This window comes from Felis catus, chromosome B2, assembly GCF_018350175.1.
Source record: "Felis catus isolate Fca126 chromosome B2, F.catus_Fca126_mat1.0, whole genome shotgun sequence".
NCBI classification, from domain to species: Eukaryota; Metazoa; Chordata; class Mammalia; order Carnivora; family Felidae; genus Felis; species Felis catus.
Genome location: NC_058372.1, coordinates 96,130,532 through 96,147,261, shown reverse-complemented (window position 1 = coordinate 96,147,261; position 16,730 = coordinate 96,130,532). Strand labels below are relative to the sequence as shown.

General features: G+C 40.8%; 1 protein-coding gene across 1 annotated transcript in view; it reads left to right on the top strand.

Annotated features, from left to right (window-relative positions):
• Positions 1-16,730, top strand: part of LOC109499818 (translation initiation factor IF-2-like) — a 24,127-nt gene extending 7,397 nt beyond the window's left edge. Inside the window, exons 3-5 of the mRNA XM_045058658.1 lie at positions 8,682-8,740; positions 10,545-10,630; positions 14,438-16,730. Of these exons, the coding sequence (XP_044914593.1) occupies positions 8,682-8,733 (52 nt within the window). The 3' untranslated portion in view covers positions 8,734-8,740; positions 10,545-10,630; positions 14,438-16,730. The remainder of the gene's footprint in view (positions 1-8,681; positions 8,741-10,544; positions 10,631-14,437) is intronic.

The window sequence follows — 16,730 nt, the reverse complement described above, 5'->3', positions numbered from 1 at the left end:
CCCCCCATAAAGATTACCAGTTATCTAGATAGTCTTTCATCAGTGACCTGAATGACACCTCTGTCATATGTCAAGTATTTGTGTGTGTAGCGTGTGTTGGTAAGTTCTCTGTTACATTCCATTGGTCTCTCTACCAATACTACGCGATCTTTTTTTTTTTTTCCTTTTTCTACAATCTGAATATAATAGCTGTGTGATAAGTTTTGATATTTGGTAGGATAATTCTTCCCTTCCCCCCTGCCCTGTACTGCATCACTTACTGTTAGATTAATTAAATGAAGAGGCCATTTGGGTCTAATGCCATTGCAGCTTACATGAGCAAAACAAAATCTAAGTCTGTAAATGCCTCATGGTTATGAAATCAAAACACTAAGGACAACCAGTCACAAACAGCCAACTAGGCTTTAAGCTATACCCAATCAATTATTTCCTTACTTTGCGTCTCCATTTCCTCTACAAGTCTTTCCCTGAGCTACTGTCAATGGAGTGTTCATAACCACTTGCATTTTGGTGTTGTCTGATTCACATCAATTTTTGCTCAAATAAACTGTACAAATTTTTAATATGCCTCACTTTATCTTTGAACACTACCTTATCTGACTTCTTCAATTTGAATTAGTTTATAACTAGTCAGTATTTTTATAATCTTGAGTTTTCCATTAAAATGAACATGACAGGGGCGCCTGGGTGGTGCAGTCGGTTGAGTGTCCGACTTCAGCTCAGGTCACGATCTCGCGATCCGTGAGTTCGAGCCCCGCGTCAGGCTCTGGGCTGATGGCTCAGAGCCTGGAGCCTGTTTCCGATTCTGTGTCTCCCTCTCTGCCCCTCCCCCATTCATGCTCTGTCTCTCTCTGTCCCAAAAATAAATAAACGTTGAAAAAAAAATTTTTTTAAATAAAAAAAAAAAATGAACATGACAGAGGTGCTTGGGTATCTCAGTCAGTTGAGCGTCTGACTCGATTTCAGCTCAGGTCATGATCTCGGTCACAGGATTAAGCCCTGCATTGGGCTCTGCATTGGGCTCTGCACTGGGAGTAGAATCTGCTTGAGATTTTTTTTTTAATGTTTGTTTATTTTTGAGAGAGAGTGAGTGGGGGAAGGGGCAGAGAGAGAGGGATACAGAGGACCCAAAGCAGTCTCTGCAGTGCCGGCTGCCTGATGTGGGACTCAAATTTTTTTATGTGTGGTGTGAGGGAAGAATTCAATTTCATCTTTTTTTTTGAAAAAAAAAAAAAAAAACTTGCAGTCCATGACCTTAGCCAAAGTTGGACCCTTAACTGTCACCCAGGTGCTGCTCCTGCTTGAGACTCTTTCTCTCTTTCCCTCTGCCTCTCCCCTGCTCACACGTACTTTCTCTCTCTAAAATAAAAATAAATAACTAAACTAAACTAAACTAAAATGAATATGACATATGTTCCCTTTTGTTTAGAGCTTCTTTAATGTTTTTCAATAATTTATCTTTTTTTTCTTAAGACTTTATTTTTAAGTAATCTCTGCACCCAACGTGGGACTTGAGTTTACAACCCAGAGATCAAGAGTCACATACTCTACCAACTGAGCCAGCCAGATGCCCCTCAGATACCATTTCTGCATGTATTGGGAAGATCACACGGTTTTTCTCCTTTACTATGTTAATGTGATAAACTGTGTGCATGGATTTTCTTTCTTTCTTTCTTTCTTTCTTTCTTTCTTTCTTTCTTTCTTTCTTTCTTTCTTTCTTTCTTTTTTAATGTTTAGTCATTTTTGAGAGAGAGAGAGAGAGAGAGAGAGCGCACAAGTGGGGTAGGGGCAGAGAGAGAGGGAGACACAGAATCTGAAGTGGGCTCCAGGCTCCAAGCTGCTAGCACAGAGCCTGATGTGGGGCTTTAACTCATGAATTGTGAGATCGTGACCTGACCCAAAGTTGGACGCTCAACCAACTGAGCCACCCAGGAGCCCCTGGATTTTCTAATATTAAACCTAATAATAAACCATTCTTGTATAAACCCAACTTGGTTATTAAAAAAAAAAATCCCTTATGAAATATTTATTTATTTATTTGTTTATTTATTTATTTATTTATTTATTTATTTATTTATTTATTTTTAAAGTTTCTTGGGGTGCCTGGGGTGCTCAGTCAATGGAGCAAGTGACTCTTGACCTCAGGGTTGTCAGTTCATGTCCCACATTGGGTGTGGAGATTACTTAAAAATCTTTTTAAAAAATAATAAAAATAAATAAATAAACTGGGGTTCTTGCAAACAACATAATTGAGTTGTATATTTTGGTCCACTCTTGACACTCTTATGAATTTTGTTTGCTAATATTTTGCTTAGTATTTTTGTGTCTATGTTTACGGGCAAGATTAGTCTCTTATTTTTCCTTTCTTATACTGTCCTTGTATAGCTTTAGAGTCTCAAATATATCAGCTGCATTAAGTGGGTAAGAGAATGTTGCCTCTCTTTTTATAACTGGAAGAATTTGTATAAGATTGGAATAACTTTAGTTCTTTAAAGTCTGGAAGATTATATCTGTATATCTTGGCTTGTGTGTGTGAAGATATTTTAATCTACTGATTAAATTATTTTTTAAAAATAGGACTGCCCAAACATTTTATTTCTTCTTAAATTAGTTTTAAGTTAAATTTTCCATGAATTATTTCATTATATGTTTTCTAATTAAATGGCATACAATTGCTTATAATATTTTATCTTGTAAAATGTTATTTATTTACATCTATCTTCTTTATTTTTTTCTTTTCCTTAATCCATCTTTTCAGAGGTTGTCAATTCTAATAGTGTTTTTAAATACCCAACTTTTGGCTTTTAAGAAGTTCCTTTGATTATATTTGTGTTTTCTAGTTAATTGATTTATTTTTTCTTTATCACTTCCTTCTACTTTCTTTGTGTTTACTTTGTTGTATTTTTTTTTCTTTTCTTTTCTTACTTTGTTGTTGTTGTTGTTGTAGTTGTATTTTTTCTAATTTCTTTAGCTAGATGCTTAGGGCAACAACTTTTAGCTTCTCTCGTTTTCTCATACAAGCATTTAAAGGTATACATTTTCCTCTAAGGACTGGCTTAACTGTATCCCACAAGTATTTTCAATTTTAGCATTCTTTGGACCACAGTTGGGATTACCGGTCTAGATTGATTTATGGAGGATAAATTCAATGTGTTGAACCCTTACTAAATATCTAAATATAGACCCCTATGGTAAGAATACTGCTGGCTTCTTTCCTTCTGCCTATAACATCAAGTACATGTATTGCATATTTTAGTTATGACTTATTCCCTCAAAGTTGCACAAACCTAATAATTTTCCCCTTTGAAAGGATCTTAGAGCCAATAGGGATGAAAGTGCCAATAACATGCAAGGAAGCAAGTCATAGAGAACATGAAACTGGAGAGAAATACTCTCAGCCCACCACAAATACACTTAAGTACCAAGATTATATTGGGGGACATGGCAGTTTTTAAAATAAACATGTTTCGTATTTGTTCTCTACTCTAGCCTGAAGGACAAACCAAAAATTATAGCTTACTAGTAAGTAAAATGAAAAGGACAAGTTCTTCGGCCAAGAGTACCCTCAGTTCTTTGAACATGTGTTTTGGAATAACAGGGGCAGCTATTCATGTTTTGTGTAATTATGTTCAAGCTCTGAATCTATAATTTGTTCTAATTTTCTATGAACACTCCCTTGCCACCATTTTTAAAAAAAGTTTATTTGAGAGGAAGAAAGAGAGAGAGCATGAGTGGGGGGAGGAGAGGGGCAGAGAATGAGAGAGAGAGAGAATTCCAAGCAGGTTCCGCCCTGTCAGCACAGAGCCCAACGCGGGCCTTGGTCGCACGAACCATGAGATCATGACCTGAGCCAAAATCAAGAGTCAGACGCTCAACTGACTGAGTCACCCAGGTGCCCCTCCCTTGCCACCACTTATTCTCTGCTATCCCACAATTCCTAAGATCTGTATTAGATGCATATTATATGGGTAGCTACAAACCTTTAGAGAATTTTCTGTTATTGTTACAATGACCAGGAAAAATGAAAGAGGATTGTATTGACTTACAGATCATATGTATTTATTTAATCTTAAAAAAATCACGTATTTTTAAGAATTTTATTTTATTTTTTTTTATTAAAAAAAATTTTTTTTAACGTTTTATTTATTTTTGAGACAGAGAGAGACAGAGCATGAACGGGGGAGGGGCAGAGAGAGAGGGAGACACAGAATCGGAAACAGGCTCCAGGCTCTGAGCCATCAGCCCAGAGCCCGACGCGGGGCTCGAACTCACGTACCGCGAGATCGTGACCTGAGCTGAAGTCGGACGCTTAACCGACTGCGCCACCCAGGTGCCCCAAGAATTTTATTTTAAAATAAAAATTGTATCTAAAGTGTACAACACACAAAAATAAAGCGCACAGCATGGAGATGCAATATACCTAATGAAATGATGACTACAGTCAAGCTAATTCACACATCATCTCCTCACATGGTTACTATTTCTGTGTGTGTGAGGACAGCACCTTTTGCAGTAAATTCCCATTATTCAATACAGTATTATTAATTATGGTCATCATGCTGTACATTAGCTCTCTAGACTTATTCATTATACATAACTGCAACTTTGTTCTGAATATCTCCCCATTTCCCCACCTTCCTGCTCCTGGTAACCACTGTTATACTCTGCTTCTGTGCTATATGTTTGACTTTTTTATATTCCTATATAAGTGAGATTGTACACTTTTCCTTCTCTGTTTGGCTTATCTCATTTAGTATAATGTTGCACATGGCAGATATTATCATGTGTATTTATATTAGGTTAAACCATATGAGATTGCTGATATTTGATCATTTTTAACCTACAAAGATAGCAATTTCTTTTTTTTTTTTAATTTTTTAATTTTTTAATTTTTTTTTTTTGAGAGAGAGAGACATAAGCTGAGAAGGGTCAGAGAGAGAGGGAGACACAGAATCCAAAGCAAGCTCCAGGCTCCAAGCTGTCAGCACAGAGTGTGACATGGGGCTCGAACCCACGGACCGCGAGATCATGACCCGAGCCAAAGTCAGACAGTTAACTGACTGAGCCACCCAGATGCCCCTTAACCTACAAAGATAGCAATTTCATATGGCTCAATCCTGTATAATTAGAGCTTGAACAGAAGCAGATCTTATGGCATGGTCATAAAAGTTCCTTTTTCTACTAAGGGACAAAAAAAAAAAAAATTGGAGAAAATTAAAGAGCCACCATAAGTAATTGTGTCATATGTTAGTAACCGTAACATTGAGTGCTACTAACTTAATGTTGAACTTTTGAGAAGCCATTCAAGTCTGACTGTGAAAAAAGCCTTTCCTTTGCTTTCAGTCTAAAGGGGAAGATCATTGATGTTTCCAATGCTTTGGCACACTAGTAAATGGGCTTTGTTTCCTTTTTAAAAAGTTTTAAAAATTTTTTTAATGCTTACTTATTTTTGAGAGTGAGCGAGCAGGGGAAGAGCAGAAAGAGAGGGACACAGAGGATCTAAAGCAGGCTCTGTGCTGTCAGTGAAGAGCCCAGTGCAAGTCTTGAACTCCTAAACCGCAAGATCGTGACCTGAGCCGAAGCTGGAGGCTTAATCGACTGAGCCATCCAGGCGCTCTGCTTTGTTTCCTTTTTTTAACAGCTGAGGGAAAATGACTGAAAAGGGGAGTCAGAAGCAAAGCTGAAAGAATAAATTATTACAAAGAGCCAAGCTAAATTCACTAATTCACTGTCAGGCAGTTTTCACTGTCATACAAAGAAATAAGGCTATTGCTGTTTGAAGAATCTCAAACTCAGATGTTCCAGAGTGCATGTGGTTAATGCCACGTGTCCCCTAGAACAGTTTTGTTTTTGAGTTGCTGCAGTCTTGTCCTCTGGCATCACGTGGTCCCAGCATCTGCTCTGCCTTCCCTTTGGGTATCGCACTAAAACACACCTTCTTAGAAATTATGGATCTGAGTTTTTCACAGTGAGGAAATGCTATCCCTATCTTCCCTTTACTTAATGCTTGAGTCTCTCTCTTTTTTTTTTTTTTAACTCTGAAAAGCAGGATCCAGAGCTTTGCATGTTGGTCAGTGAATGGGGTATACTCTGATAATGTGAGAACAAAGTCAGAAAATGGGATCCAGTGAAACAGGTGATGGTAATTACCAACGTAACATGCACAAGATTGGCCATTGGTGGAAACAGATCAGAAATGACACGGCCTTGGATTCAAATCTTGGCTCTACGACTTATTAGCAGGGTGACTTTGGCCATGTCATTTAACCCCATGCCTCAGTTTCCATAGCTGTAAAATGGGAATAACAGTATATCTATCTAATGGGTCTCCTGGGTGGCTCAGTCGGTTGAACATCTGACTTTGGCTCAGGTCATGATCTCACGGTTCGTGGGTTCGAACGCCACGTTGGGCTCTGTGCTGGCAGCTCAGACCCTGGAGCCTGCTTCGGATTCTGTGTCTCCTTCTCTGTCTGCCTTTCCCTCACTCATGCTCTGTCTTTCAAAAATAAATAAATGTTAAAAAAAAGTTTTTAAAAAGTATATCTACCTTAAAGGATGTTGAGGATTAAATGAATTAATATATGTAAAATATTTAGGACAGTGCATGACATGTGGTAAGTAATATGTAAATGTTAACAAAAAAAAAGAAAGAAAGAGAAGAAAGAAAAAGAAAATACGAGCTCTGGATTTTTGCTCACGGACAGGGTATCTCTCTGACACCCTTCAGTAAACTGGACAGTTTAGCCATCCTTCCCTAAGCCTTCCGTCCTGCACGAGGCCACGACAGACCTTTGTCAAAATCCTTTACACATTTATGAATTTTCTTCTTTTTTTGACAAGAGATGGTGGGAAAACAAGTGTTCTGCGGGAGGGCTCTGATCCTCTGAGGAGAAAGCAGTCCCTCTGTGCCAAGTGTGCTCTTGGCCAGCATGCTCTGCAGCCAAGGGTGCTGGCCACGTGACTGGAATCACCTGAAAGATCTTCCAGACGTTCCCACTGGACCGTGCTACCAGCAGCAGCCACCGTGCATCCAGTCTGCATCGCTGCACATTGGTCTGGGCGGAAGTGGAGGCTGGCGGGAGGACGATGGGGAAACATACAACTGAGCCCCCTGTCTGTAAGCACACACACTTACACAGCTTTTCATTTTGAGGAGCTGACTGGAACTCTGTAAGGAACTACAAGAAAAATAGCTAAGGGCTGAAGCAGTGACTTGGAGCAGTGGTTTTCAAAGTGTGATAGCGGGATCATTATCTACACTGGCATCACTGGGGAATCTGTTTTAACAAGCCTTCCTGGTGATTGTGATACTCAACTCAAGTTTGAGAAGCCCAGGCCTAGAGCTACAGTAGCTGTGCCCCTCCCCCCGTTCTCCGTCTCTATTTCTCTCCATCCTCATGGTGTCAGTGTCTTGGTCATTGTCCCCCTTACCACACACCCAACATCCCTTTTAAGAAAAAAGGGACTGATTAGATCTTTCCAAGCTATTATGCCTACGTGAGCCCTCAGAGAACCAGGAGAGGGGATTTGGCGTTTTCTCTCCTTGGAGATGAGAGGTTGCAAAACCGCTTTCTTTCTGCAGGTGAAAATTAGATAATCAGGCTTCATTTAGAAGCCCAGCAGGCTTTATAAGCCTCATTCTCTCCAGGCACAAAAAAGCCTAAGGGAAAGAAGCTGAGTGGTTTATCCCTGATGAAGGAGGCTAGCCCAGATTGCCCCAACTAAAGAACTGAAAGGGCTTGAAGATGCATTGCTTTGAACCAGTGAGACCTTTTCCCATTCTTCTATAAGATTTAGCACCTAGGATTTCCCCCAGAGACCTTAGGTGTGATCCTTTGACACATAGTTTGACGTGAACCTATCATCTATAATTCTGTGGAGGAAACCCGCGGAACCCACGGGCACGGGCGTCCAAGCATCCCTCTGGCCTCCCACTTTGGGAAGGGTAAAGGGGTGTTCCCTTCAGCTGCCCCTCCAGAGGGCTTGCTGTGGCAAAAAAAGGGCTGAGCCCAGAAGTGTGCATTCCTGGAGCTTTGAGCTGTCAGTCTTCTCTAGTTCTCCCGATGAGTTGATAGATGAATGAAATGAGATACAGAATGGTTAAGGAAGGTTCTTGATTACCCAGTTTGCCAGTGGCTGAGTTTTTGTTTTTTATACAGGAAAATTATAATAAGGTAGAACTTTCCTACTATCTTGTGGGTTAATGATGTCCAACATAGTAGCTACCAGCCACATGTAGTTATCTTAAATTAATTAAAATTTAAAAATTCAGTTCGGAGATGGGGGGGGGGCTCACCTGGTTAAGCGTCTGACTTCGGCTCAGGTCATGATCTCGAGGTTGTGAGTTTGAGCCCCATGTCGGGCTCGCTGCTGTCACATAGTCCGAGCAGAGCCCTCTTTGGATCCTCTGTCCCCCGCTCTCTCTGCCCTTCCCTTGCTTGTGCTCTCTCACAAGATAAGTAAAACAAAATTCAGTTTTTTATTTGCACTTAGCCGCTTTTTAAGGGCTCAGTAGCTGCATGTGGCTAGTAGCTACCCTATCAGAAAGTGCCATACAGAATATTTCCATGACTGCAGAATGTTCTATTGGATGCACTGGTCTAAAGTGATTGTTGTTGTAAATTGATATATGTCCTACATAAGTCGTTTGAATCATTCGCTTGTTTCCTTTGTCTCAAAAGATACTGCCAAGAAAAAGAGGGTAACGCTCCGACCTCCAGCAGACTGAACTAACACAAAAGTAAGATACACTGAGGTATTTCAGTTAGTTGCTTACCTGTCTGTCGTTTACATGTCATTGTTTGGTGTATATATACCTGTGTATATTTGTCCACTCAATTATTCTTTCAGTTGGTGTGCCTTTATTACATCACTACCATATTTTGGACACAGCATAGGTACTAGCATATTGCCTTGCCTGTAAGAAGCTGCTGTCCAGAAGAGACAGACGAAAGAACAGATCATTGTAATACAACATGGTATGTTTTAATATGTATAATGATATGAAGCGCTTTAAAGAAGCAAAAAGAGGAAATAAACTCGTTGGGCCTGGCAGAATTAGATAAGACTTCTCAGAGTGGGTGATATTTGAGCTGAGGCTTGAAGCATGGGTAGGAGTTTGCCAGTGGACTGAGGCGCCCAGCTACAGGAAAGCATATGCAAAGGCACAGAGGCAGGAAATGGCTGCTGTGCTGGGGACAGTGAGAAATGCAATATGCTGGGGTGGGGTGGGTGGTGGTGGGGGGAGTAATTAGGGCCAGGTGGGCACAGGTGGTACCTGCCTTTCTAACAAGTTGGAACTTTGTCTTCTAGGCATGAGCACTTATTTTAAGTAGTCCCCTTCGTCCAGCTTTAATGTAGTAAATCCTAATAAAGAGGCTGCTGGGTGGGGGCACCTGGCTGGCTCAGTCAGTAGAGCATGAAGATTCTTGATCTCAGGGTTGTGAGCTTGAGCCCCACATTGGATGTAGAGTTTACTTAAAAAAAAAAAAAAAAAAAAAGCTTAGGTGCCTGGGTGGCTCAGTCAGTTAAGCCACTGACTCTTGATTTCGGCTCAGGTCATGATTTTGTGGTCATGAGATCAAGCCCTGTGTCAGGGTCTGCACTGAGTGTGGAGCCTGCTTGGGATTCTATCTTTCTCTCTCTGCCAACTCCCCACTCATTCTGTCTTTCTCCCTCTCTCTCTAAATAAATAAACATTTTTTGAAAAGGGCTGACAGCTCATGTAGTTGAAGGTATCAAGGTACATTATGTGCTTCACACTGGGCTTAGCACATGGTGAGTACTCAACACGTCTTCACTCCTGCCCCTTCCCGCGCACGTTTGCACCTGTTTTCTCTTTATTTTTTTTTATTTTTAAAAAAAATCTTTTTTTTTTCAATGTTTATTTATTTTTGGGACAGAGAGAGACAGAGCATGAACGGGGGAGGGGCAGAGAGAGAGGGAGACACAGAATCGGAAACAGTCTCCAGGCTCGGAGCCATCAGCCCAGAGCCCGACGTGGGGCTTGAACTCACGGACTGCGAGATCGTGACCTGGCTGAAGTCGGATGCTTAACCGACTGCGCCCCCAGGCGCCCCTGCACCTGTTTTCTCTTAACAAGCAGCTGCTTCTTACCTGCCCTTCCACAGTGCTTCTAAGTCCCTGGAAGTGAATGATTTCTCATTTCCCTGGATGTTAAGTCTAACAAAATCTCATCCTCCTATCTATTATGGGCTCATTGATATGGTCCTTTCGACAACAGTTAAAATGTCTGCTTCAATTTATCTGCTTTCTTTCTCCTGCTAATTTTTTCTCTTTCCATTATGATATATGACCTTTCTGCATATAACTTTACAAAAAATGTCTTTGGTCTATCTATTACTGCCCCTGACATCCTATCATAAGACAGTGTTATAAATGGAGAACTTTCAGGAAGAGCTTCATTTTTAAAAGGGCATCTCTTATATTTGAATGACTGCAGGGGTTTCATTGCGAGTAAATGTGCCAGGCAGATACTGCTCTTAATTTTGATGTATTAATAACAGGCACCTAATTCATCCTAGGTCACTGGCATGCAGGGCAAGCATACAAATGGAGGCACATTCCAAGCGTCTAAGTATTTAAAAACTATAAATCAAGCTAACAACTGGTAAGTAAAATTTGCTTTATCTTTCTACATTGATAAATAAACCCTCATAATGACAAAAAAAAATAAAGCATGTTTCAAGCAATAGCTTTTATGTGACAGAAAGTTGGTGAAATACAATTAAATCTAATGATGATTGCACATATCTGAATGTCCTTTTGATGAGCTACTGATTTTTGTGGTAAGACCAAAAGAGACATACATAATTCATAAATGTTTCTGTAGATCTTTTTCTTTTACTTCAGCAAAATCACTATGTTATCAAGATTTTTGGCAATGATCTAAGGGATTAAGAAAATGAGGGGTGCCTGGGTGGCTCAGTTGTTTAAACATCCCACTCTTGATTTCAGCTCAGGTCACAAACAGCACCGTTCGTGAGTTCGAGCCCCACGTGGGGCTCTGCGCTGACAGAGTGGAGCCTGCTGGGGATTCTCTCTCTCCCCTCTCACTCTGCCCCTCCCCTGCTCACTCTCTCTCTCTTTCAAAATAATTAAAAATAATTTTTTTAATGTTTATTTATTTTTAAGAGAGGGAGAGAGAGTGTGAGCAGGAGAGGGGCAGAGAGAGAGGGAGACACAGAATCCCAAGCAGGCTCCAAGCTCTAATCTGTCAGCACAGAGCCTGACACGGGGCTCGAACTCACGAACTGTGAGATCATGACTTGAGCTGAAGTCGGACACCTAACCAACTGAGCCACCCAGGTGCCCCTGCCTCTCACTCAAAATTAGTAAATAAACATTTAAAAAAAGGAAATATAATTGTGTTCAAATACCATTTGAATATGCTTACATTCAAGTGTTTATTAAAATAGATACAAACAATAGAAAAATTAAGTGACTTTTATCTACTAAAAAGTAAACAGCAAAATTAACAAATACCAACATTTTAATGAAAAATCTTTAAATAAAGATGACATTTTAAATTTATTTTTTTGAAAATTTAAATGCTATTGAATAGTTTAGTAAAAACAAAGCACTTTAAACTCTTGTGTTTGGTGTCCAGTGTAAGGAAATGCTCCATGCCTGTTAGAGCAAATTCACGAGTATGCAAATTTATATTTAATATCGCAAGATGTTCCTTAGCAGTTATGGGCAATTGTGTTGAATACCACCCTAAGTCATGAGAACCTCCAGAACCACAAAGTAGAACATGAAGATGAAACAAGAAAATGGACCTTCAGCCTCCTGGGAGATTACGATCTGTCATGCAAGAACCTAGCGCACTCACAGTATCTCAGGAAAGGTTGACAAGTTAATTCGTTTTGTTTCTCTCCCACCTGTTTGCGCCATTCATAGCCTTCCCACAACCCAAAGCAATGTCTGTCTTTGACTTTGGCAGTGACACAACCCACTAGCCATCCTGGCATTTGTACGCAGGTGCCTTTGTCTCAAGAGCAAAGGACAAGAGAGGTTGGAGAAGCATTTCCCTGGGGCCTGATCAGAGTAGGTACACAGGTGCTAAGTAACACCCAGGCCAGGAACCCTGCTGACCTGGGTCTAAGGGCAGGCCTGAATATGTCTACACTCTGTGTCTTGGTCCATTTGGGTTGTTACAACAATATCACAGACTGCGGTTTATAAACAAATTTGTTTTTCGTAGTTTTGGAGGCTGGGAAGTTCAGAGTCAAAGCAACTGCAGACACTAGACATGTAGTGTCTAATGAGGATGCTTCCTAATATATAGATAGCCCTCCTGCTGCGTCCTCACGTGGTAGAAGGGGTGAGGGAGCTCTGTGGAGTCTCTTTCATGAGGAAACTAATCCCCCATCTGATCACCTCCCAAAGGCCCTATCTCCAAATACCATCAAATTAGGGATTACGTGTCAGTTTATGGAAGAATGACAGAATATTCCACTCCAACATAGGCCTCTTGGGCATAAAGATTATTTTGAGGTGATTATTTTAAGAAACAGCAGATACAGGAGAAGCTCTGAAAATGGAGTAGAAATTAGGCTTTTGTAAGGGAAATGGACATTTATACAGGAAATCCCAGTTGTAAGGGTGTCTCCCTCTCTGTACGAGGAAGAGAAGGTTGTCTCTAAATCACAAGACTCTTGCCAGTGGAGAAGGTGCCTACCCATAATTGGTCTCCCTGACACCATTTTTTTTTTTTTTTTTTTTAAATAGCTGAAGATACCATTTAAACCTGAATTCTAAGCCACCTCCTTGAGTGTTACTGATTTTTCTCTGGGTGTCTCCCATGTGTACATGAAGTATACATGTTAAAAAAACTTTTTTTTTGTTTTTCTCTTGTTAATCTGTATTTTTTTCCAAGGGCCCTAGCCAAGAATTTACGACAATAGAGGAAAAAGATATTTTCCCTCTTCTACAATATGAATTTTGGAGGAGACACAGCCTATCACCCTCTGGGTCTGGAATTTTATTTATTACAAACCTATTACCTCAGATTTAGGTGATAAATGAGACCTTGGCCTCTTAGAATTGTTTGTAACGGATGAGTGTGTAGGGGAGAATGATGGTGTCACAACATCATGATACTCTGTATTACACATATTTTAAAATGATGTTACTCTTTCTACTACAAGAATTTAATGAACGAGGACGTTTTTGTAAGTACACTGCCCTTCCCACTACCTACCTGACACATAAAATCAAATTAGGCACTATCATTTCTCCACCCTGGTTCCAATATATATTTTATGAATCTTATATTTCATCTGAGCATGAGTCACTGATATAGATTTAGGGCATGATTTTTGTACTACCAGTTATGGTCACCGGGGGAACCATGACTTGGAAGCTTCTTGGTTCCATTTCAGCAGGAGTGGGGATGTCTCTATAGTCTTGCTGTGAGATGGGGGGGGGGGCGGTTTGAGGGGGTACCTTGGACTGCCTGAGGCACACTAACAGAAAAGTACCTCCCATCCCAGAGTCAAGGCATTTTTTTTTTTGGATCTGAAAGGGGAAAATAGCTGATTAATTCATGCCTATATATATGATTATGTACATTGAGAAGATTAAACTACATGTTTGAAATTCACAGGGTCCATGTATTGCTTGCCTTTGATGTCCCGGGCTTCTGTTCTGCAGAGTGCCTCCAGCCCCTGGTGGGGCTGACTAGCCCATGACCCAGCACCTAACATTTAACATTTGCTATTTGATAGGTTGAGTTGAAAATGAAAGGGTAATATTCAGAGAGAAACTTCGAGGAGGCAGATGGGACTGGAAATTTTAGCAAAACGCCGGGACAGGTTTGGGGCTGCCCTTAGGTGACAAAGGGGAAGGCACGAGAACAGATGCATGAACATATCATGTGAACGACTAAAGCACATGCATGTTTGCATATATAATTTATGTTTGAACTGAGTGCTATGTAGGACAGAGAGAGTGGGGAGGAGCTGAGTGAGCCCATTGGCCTGAATGTGGAAAGCCCGGGCTTTAGTGAAGAAACTGTCCATCTGCAGACTACTCTTTGGACTGCAGCTCACACTCAGGGGTGTTACAAAATAAACGAAGGCACATTAAAATTATGAAGCATTTAGTTGAGCAAACATCCATTCCAAATGAGCAACACTAAACCGGAAGTGATGAGAGCTCCACTGATAGGAGCTAGGGGCAAGACTTTTCTAGAACAGGTGCAGAAGCAGGGAAAATATTTGATTGGCTATTATAGCTTAAGCAGTTGCCTCATTTGGGAAAGATCAGTTGGCTGTTTGTGATTGGTTGCCTTTAGATTTCAATTTCATAACCTTGAGGCATTTAATAGGCTTAGGTTTTGGTTTGCTTGTGGTAGGCTGCCAAGGCATTAAAGCCACCTCAGTTTAATGGACTCCTTTAATTAATTTAACAGGGAACGGATCCTCTTCATGCAGCGGTCAAGTGAGAAACTGGAGAGTTTCTTGGAAAATACTCCCATCTTCCACCTTCCTTTGAGCCTCCTGCTCTGGTAAAATGTCATGCAAGGAAGGGACGGGGTCTTTGTTTTGACTGGCTAAAGTGGTCTCCTGCTAGGAGCTGAGGGCAAGAATATAAGATTACTTACCAAGATATCTTCCTGGGAGCCCTCTGGTATTATGATCACCTAACCCTTCTGTAAATTGCCTTTAATTCTCTCTGCCAATAGAACTTTCCCAATAAGCCAGGGCAAGTGTGAAGGATAAAGTTGTAAAAACAAATGCAAAACCTATTTTCTAGCCTCTACTTGCTTTGAGGATCCAGATTTACTTTTTCTTTTATTTTTTTCTTTTGTTTTTAATTTTCCTTATTATTCTTTCTTACAAACCCTTGTGTCCAGGGCTGACTTTCAATAGATCACAGCGAGGGAGCTGCTCTGCTATGTAGGAAACCCCTTCTGCCCAGAAGCAGGTCTTCTATGCATGGTTTAGCACCAGGCTCCCCACAAACCCCCTGTTGCCTGGCAGGTGAGGGGGTGGCCCCCTTCCAGCTGCTCCCCTTTCCCGGGTGGAGGGGCTCTCTGCATTGATCGCGATGGGGCACACCCGGGAGGGACGGCTGGGCACCCGCTATCCCTGGCCAACAGAAGTCCCCCAGCGCTGCGGGTTATCAATTCTGCTTGGGCCGGATTCTGACTTAGAGGCGTGGAATCACAATCCCACAGATGGTAGCTTTGCCCCAGACGATCCGGATTTAAATGATAGTAATAAATTCTTTACCTATTGAAAACAATAACAAAATATTTTTAACCTTCTCTATCTTTGTGCTTCCAATCCTTTTGAGTTTGAATTCTCTCTACAAACTCATGATTGCTTACACCAGTGTCTGAGTACCCTGTAATTCTTATATCTCTGGGTGTAGGTGTTACAGAAGAGTGATGTCCACCCCCACACCCCTCCCCCCCAAAAAAAGAAAGAAAAGCGATGTCCAATATGGTGGCCACTAGTAAGCGGCTACTGAGAACTTGAAATGTGACTGATCTGACTTGAGATGTATTCTAAGTGTAAAATACACAGTGCATCTCAAAAATGTAGTACGTGTGGTAGATTCTAAGATAGCTCTCAATAACCCTTGCTTCGCACCTGTATGGAATCCTCTCTTCTTTGAATGTGGGAAGGGCCTGTATCTTCCTTCTAACAGAATATGGCAAAAGTGATGGGATGTCACTTCCACAGTTATGTTACATAGATTGTAATTTCCATCTTGCTAGCAGACAATTTCTGTTAACTCTCCTTTGCTGGCTCTGGTGAAGTAACCCCCCCTTTGGAGAGACCTGTCTGGCGAGGAACTCAGGAAAACCTCCAGCTGGCAGCCAGCAGCAAGATGAGCCCCTGAGTCTGGTAGCCCACAAGGAACTAAATCCTGCCAATAATTGTGTGAGCCCGGAAGTGGATACATCCCCATTCAAGCCTCACATGAGACCCCAGTCCTGGCTGACATCTGGATTGCAGTGTCATAAGAGATCTTAAAGCAGAGGACCCACTAAGTTAGGCACAGATTTTCTGACCTACAGAAATTATGAGATAATGTGTTCGGGTAAACTGCTAAGTTTGTAGTAATTTATTGTACTACAGTAGATAACTAATACAGAACCAAAACGAAGAATGTCAACTATCTCATTGTTAATTGTTTAACATTGATTACAGGTTGAAATGAGAGTGTTTTGGAATATATTGGGCCAAATAGAATATTTTACCAAAATTTTAGCTTTTTTTTTTTTTTTTTTTTTTTTTTTTTACTTTTTTAATGTGGGTACTAGAAAATCTAAATACGTGGCTTGCATTATATTTACACTGGACGGCACTGGCATAGAACTCCAAGGAGACAAGAACTTCCTGTAGTTTATGCAGCCCAGCATCCTGGAGGGAGTTGGTTGTTACATCCTTAGCATCACCCTGTCACTTCCTGGGGCATGCTACTGAAACAGAAAATAGTCTGTCACTTCTGGAAAAGATTGATTCACCCTTTTTGAAGATGGGGGAAGCTGTTGTATAATTTTTGCCCAGAGGTGAAATCTGCTTAGTCTTCTTACTTTTGGATGCTGCCTTCAGGGTTTAATTTGTTTCAAATTAAGAGCAGGTGGCAGATGCAATTAAAGGGAAGAAAACAATTGCAAATTAAGCACGATTTTTAAAACTTATTTGCAATGGCAGCAACACATTCAGGGAATAAATGCTAATTATTTTGAA